Source organism: Sorex fumeus, unplaced genomic scaffold (assembly GCF_029834395.1).
Source record: "Sorex fumeus unplaced genomic scaffold, SorFum_2.1 ptg000024l, whole genome shotgun sequence".
Taxonomy (NCBI): Eukaryota; Metazoa; Chordata; class Mammalia; order Eulipotyphla; family Soricidae; genus Sorex; species Sorex fumeus.
Genome location: NW_026606081.1, coordinates 27,867,267 through 27,873,266, shown reverse-complemented (window position 1 = coordinate 27,873,266; position 6,000 = coordinate 27,867,267). Strand labels below are relative to the sequence as shown.

Below are 6,000 nucleotides of genomic sequence, written 5' to 3'. Positions count from 1 at the left end.
ATGTCAAGTGTGTTCTTTTCTGCTCTATTTCAGATTTCTCGAGTAGAAGGCCACTAAACTGCAGACTTTTTTACATTTGAGCTTCATCGTCATGTCAATCTGTGTTGGGCAGAGCTACTGGGGAGTGTTGTAACATGGATCATTCAGACATTATGGTTACTGTAGTCTTTAAAAAAAAAAAAAGGAATCCTGTGTGGAGGTTGCAAGAGGTTTAGCTGTCTTACTTACCAGGTATCAAATTCTCCCAGATGCCAGAATATGCACAGGTAGGCCCTTTGTGACTTTCTCATCTTTGGACTGACTGAAAAATTCATCTGTGAGGATGAGAAATACTGGGCTGGTGCAGACGCTGCTATCTCTCGTTCCTCTGGAGGCTTGTAACTATGGGGATGTGTGGCCAGAGATAAATCTTCTGTAGAATCCACTTTATTTAAGACCTTGTTCCCTGCTTGGGACACGTCCTTGTTAGTTTCCTTGAAGGGTTTAGGTGCTTATTTTGTTGTGATGTATGAAAGTAGGACTTTCCATATGGAAGTACTATTTTGAGTTGGAAGGGTTTACTACTACTAAACAGACATGGTGAGTGGAAATTATTCCATGTGGCTTCTGTGGAAATAAGCTTTTTGTTGTCAGACCCTGTTCTTGGAAATTTAAAGACCAGTATATATTTTCGTATATGCAGTGTTGGGATCCTCCTTTAATTATGTCGAACTCGAGCGTTGCAGTGTCATTGGGCTTTAATTCATGTTCTGTGGATTTCCTTTTGGTAATCCTGGTTTCTTTGGAGACTGTTGGGAATGCAGACCAGTCTCCTAGAAGGAAATGGCTAATGTTCAGCTGTATAGGAAACGGGTCTGTGGAGGTAGGTAAAACATCCCATATAAATCGCTCTCCAAGTTCACTTAGTGTAAGAATAATGTCAATTCTTTACCTCAATGAGTAAAACGAAACCAGTTTAATAAAGTACACCCATGTTTTTGTTTGCCCCACCCAGTACGGTACAGCTGTTCTACATGGCCACAGTTTTTACTGGTCCTTGGAAGGGCCATTTCCATCCCTCGCTTGCTCTCATGGGAAGGTTTGTGGGTCCCCAGTATAGGATCACCTTGGAACTTGTTATGAAAAGAAGGTTCTTAGAAGCCAAACCTAGACCACCAGAATCAAAATTTTCATTTTAACAAGACCCCTAAGTCCTCTATATGCACATTCAATTGAGAAACTCATTGTTTCTTTCAACTTCGTATCGAAAGGTTCCTTCCTGTATTTTATTTTTGTCTTTTGCTGAAGTTTCTCCACATTTCCCCCCTTCATTAAGCGAGTGAAGAGAGTGAGTGATACACTCTTGTCAAGTATTCAATACATAATTGCTTTGTAAAGTTCTCTTTATGATAGCTTAAACATTAGATAAATCAGATATTTTGTTTGGGGGCCACCTTCCGTGGTATTCAGGAACCAACTTGGGCTACGTGCTAAGGTTACTTCTTCGCAGTCTCAGGTGGACCATTGGGTGCCAAAGATTGTAGATAAATCAGTGTTTTTGGTTTTCCTGTAAACCACCTCTGAAGTTGAAAAATAGCCCCCACCCACCATGCCCTGGAAGCATGCATGGGCTTTAAGCACAGGAAGCTTAGTGGGGCCAAGGTTTAGACTGTTTAGCATCTCTCTCCCTCCCTCCCTCCCCCCTCCTCTGTCCTTCCTCCTCCCTCCCTCCCTCCCTTTCTTGTTGTTTTTGGGCCACGCCCACCAGTACTGAATACTTACTCCTGGCTTGGCACTCAGGAATTAGTCTTGGCAGTACTCGGGGACCATAAGGGATGCCGGGAACCAAATGCTTCTCTGCTGTTTCATCTGAAGCATCACTATCCTTAATTTTGTGTTTATAACTGTCTTGGTCTTGTCGATGGTTTCTCCTTTGAAAAGTCTGATTTTTCTGTGACTTGCACTTTTAGATTAACATTTTATTCCTGGAATTCATCTTGTCCTTGTAGCTACTTCGTTTTCTTTGCCATCGAGTAGTCCACTTTAATTTACTCTTTTGATTTTGTATGGGAATTTGAATTCCTTTTAGTTTTTTTGCCATGATAAAGGGGCCAGTATGAATAAATGTGCGTATTGATTCATGTGAAATATGCATACACGTTGTCTGTCTCTCAGGAATAAATTTTGCTGCATCATAGCTTAGCAGATGCCAATTGATAATGCTTCTGTTCTTCTCTGCCTCCACGGTATAAACCACAGACCTCTTTTGAAAAGCTTTGCAAGATTTACCCTAATATTTTTTTTACGTCATAGGTATTGTTAAACAACTCACTCTTTTATTTTTAAATAGTTAGTGGAGTACTTCATATACCAATAGAGTATGCATATTGATTAACATAAGTTGTACAAGACCACTTAGTAGAAATCATTTATTTGTTCAGGTTGCTATTCTGGAAAGTAAGGTAATTACATTTTTTTTTTTTTACTAAAAAACACTCCTGGTAATACTCCCCTTTTGCAGCTATGCTGAGGTTATTTGCAATATTGTTTTTGACTACTTTTGTGAAAACCCAAATTTGGTTGGGCTGATGGTAGTCTGTGGATTGTCTTACAGTAGAGTGAGAATTAGTTCCTGAATCCAAGGACTAAATATTCTGTAGAATCCACTTTATATGTGTGCCCAGAAGACCTTCACTGAATCAAGTGTGTGACTGAGCCTCCTGGTTTTAGATGTTGGTAATGGGTTGGAATAGGCATGGAAGCATGAAGGGGGTCGAAAATCCGTTGTGGCACTCCTTTCCTGCAGAGCTCGTGGGGAAACACAGTAGACCAGGAATAACCACCACAGGATACAGAAAATAAGCCATCGGCTAGGGTGATTTACAGGCTGAGGGATCAAGTCCTGGTACCAAAGGAGTCAGAACGGAGATTGAGGAGAGAGGGGGTGGCAAACCAATATTGGGCCAACTCTTTGTAGGCTGAGTGCTGGGGAGGTGGACCCTAGTGGGCTTGAAGCTAAGGTATAATGGGCTTGAATCCAGATGACAACAGAGTTTAGTTTCTGATTGTGGTAGAAATAGACCAGTTGAGGGGAAGGGTGGGCATTTATTTGGTGAAAAGGAGAATCAGGGTCTCTAAAATATGTTGAGTTTGAGATTCTGGTGAAACCCTCAGGGTAGAAAATAAGAAAGTGAGAAAGTGAGAAGAAAGTGAGAAAGTCGGAGCTGGGGTGGCAGAAATGAGGTGGTTGAGCAGGGGTCAGTCCTAGGCTGGAGTTACATAGGTTGGTCGTCCCACACCCTGGCCATGTGGCCTGTGACATGTCTCCCTTGCCTTGGTGTCTTTGTACCTAAAATGATGGTGATAGCAGTGCCCATTTAGAAATATTTTTACTAAAGCTAAGTGAGGTGACTCTGTGCACATCACAGTACATTCTAAATTGACATGGGGCTTGGAATGGAGTGATAGCACAGTGGGTAGGGCACACGGCCGACCCAGGTTCGATTCCTCCGTCCCTCTCGGAGAGCCTGGAAAGCTACCGAGAGCATCCTGCCCGCACGGCAAAGCCCAGGAAGTTACCTGTGATGTATTCGATATGCCAAAAACAGTAACAAGTAGTCTTACAGTGGAGACGTTACTGGTGCCCGCTCGAGCAAGTTGATGAACAACGGGAGGAAAGTGCCACAGTGCTATCTTAATTCTGTGATTTGTTTCAAATAAGTAATTTAATTTATTCAGGAAAGATAATTTCAATAAAGAATGACAATTATTCATATAAATAGTTTCAATCTGTATTAATTAAAATAGTCCCTGTATATTCTATCAAAATAATAGGGAAAGCAAACAACCCCAATATTCGGGGAAAGAATAGGAACAGATGGGATATAGAAGAACTCAGAAAGCGAATAAGTATATTAAATTGTTTGTAATTTTCAGTAATAAAAAATACAATTTAAAAAGAGTTAATCGGTCTGCTTAATCGGTATCTATGAGCCTAATCGGTAGGCTCATAGATGGTAGGTAGATGGTTTTTCTGAGATGCTGTGAGATAAGGCCTCTGCTGGGAGAAAGGGGAAACCATCACTGCGGACAGTAACTGTACATGCCTCTACCTTTTTGGACTGAAATTGCACTTGTACCTCCATAATCCAAAAAAAGAATACATATTAAGGGTGGGTGTGTAAACCAATTTTTTTTATAGGAATGCTAAACGCGTATACCATTTTAGGCTGAAATTGCACTTAAACCTTTGTCATCTAAAGGAAGAATTAAAAATAAGGATAGGTATTTAAACTTTTTCTTTTTGATACAATCAAAAAAATTTTGATATGGCACAGACATAGAGGAATTCACTAAAGAGGTTAAAAATAAAGATTTGGATGAGTTTAATGTTTGGTGTACGCAAAGCTGTAGAATACAGTATAGCTCCACTTTTGTTATATTAAATGAAAGACTGGAAGGAAGTATATTAAAATGTTAATGTTTTGCTTTGGATGTTGGGTGTAGGGGTGATTTCCTTTCTTGTATGAAAGGAAATTCTTATGACATTGTTTCTCAGCTTGAGTTTTAAAACATTTTATAAATAGAAAAGAATACAACTAAGGGACTATCAGGAGGGCCATTATTTTCATAATCCAAAAAGTAGCAACAATTAATTTTTTTAAAGGAAAGGGAAGATTGGGTCAATAATAGATTATTATTAAGAAACAATGAAAATTCCAAAGGATTGTCCTGTCCTACACCTTTTTTAAAGAGAAGTGGGGAAAGGGGGTAAGCCAGCATTTTAAGGGTGTAGAACTGAGAGGGAAGTTGACATATCATTATATCTAAATGATATGATGGGATGCTAATTTCACTCTGCACCGACCTGGGCCCACTTAAAGAGTGGGGAAGACCATAATTTATTTCCACGCTGCACTCTTGGACAAAAAAAAAGTTGAATTCTATGAGGTACTTGCTCTCATTCGTGGAAGCCCAGATCTGCTGCCGGGCTGATTTTCTGACCATCAGCTCATTGTGCTTCACTGGACTTGGTCAGAAATGTCAATGAAATAGAAGATGATTGATTTTTAATAGATAGGGGCCACTCCAGATGGTGCTTGGGAGCCATCAGAACACATGATCATTTTTAAAATAAAAGTATCTCCAGATTTAGCATACTGCCAACCCATGATTTCTCAACTTTGGTGGGAGTATTGTAAGCTGAGTGGAAGGAATATATTTTTAATGGTATCCTCCCTTTTTTTTGGTAAGGAGATTCTTATCATAATGTTATATATGTTTTTATGTGTCCCTGTATTTTTCATTCTGTATTTAGTTGGTTGATCTGTCTTATAGGTGAAAAAGAGAAAAGTGTGTAATTTGTAATCTCCACCGTTACTAATTAAAAGTTAAAATAGCAAGGGCTATTTTAAGATTTAAGTAGGGGAATTTCATAGAACTACTTTGAAGACAGATTCTAGGTAAATCCCAGTTCTGTTCTCCTTAGACACTGAAGGAAATAGGACTTTGTGTTTTATGAGCCAAGTCATTGATTATTACAGTACTTGGTAAGATGCATCTTATAAAAGTGAACTGGTTCACTCACATGAGTTGTGTGTTTGTTCTGCCATAAATCTTAAAACAAAAAAACGGTTATGTAAGGAGGGGTTCGAGTTGTTGCTTTTTAAAATTTTATTGTAGGGGAGGTGTTGGACGCACCTGGTGGGCTGAGGGCTTACTCTTGACTCTGTGCTCAAGGCAGTGCTCAGGAGACCAACCGTACAGGGCAGGCGCTGCCCCTAAATTGTCTGTTTGGCCACAGGCTGTTACTTTAAAGTATAAAACCAAGCTGTCTAATTCCAAGATTGCTTTTTAAAATTAACACTTGTTTATAGTTGCCATCGTTTCATTCTTTAAACTGTGAGAGCAAACGTGAGTAGTTTTAAGAATATTTTGAAGTCTCTGCTCTAGATTCTAGAATTCCCTGTAGTGCTGATTTTTTTACATAAAAATTTGAGAACAGTTCTTTACCGTGGTGGC

The 6,000-nt window shown here is 39.5% G+C and overlaps 1 protein-coding gene across 1 annotated transcript in view; it reads left to right on the top strand.

The window, feature by feature from the left end:
• The first annotated feature begins 222 nt into the window (after window positions 1-222).
• Window positions 223-6,000, top strand: part of SPTBN1 (spectrin beta, non-erythrocytic 1) — a 164,820-nt gene continuing 159,042 nt past the window's right edge. Inside the window, exon 1 of the mRNA XM_056114143.1 lies at window positions 223-266. Coding sequence (XP_055970118.1) covers window positions 259-266 — 8 coding nt within the window. The 5' untranslated portion in view covers window positions 223-258. The remainder of the gene's footprint in view (window positions 267-6,000) is intronic.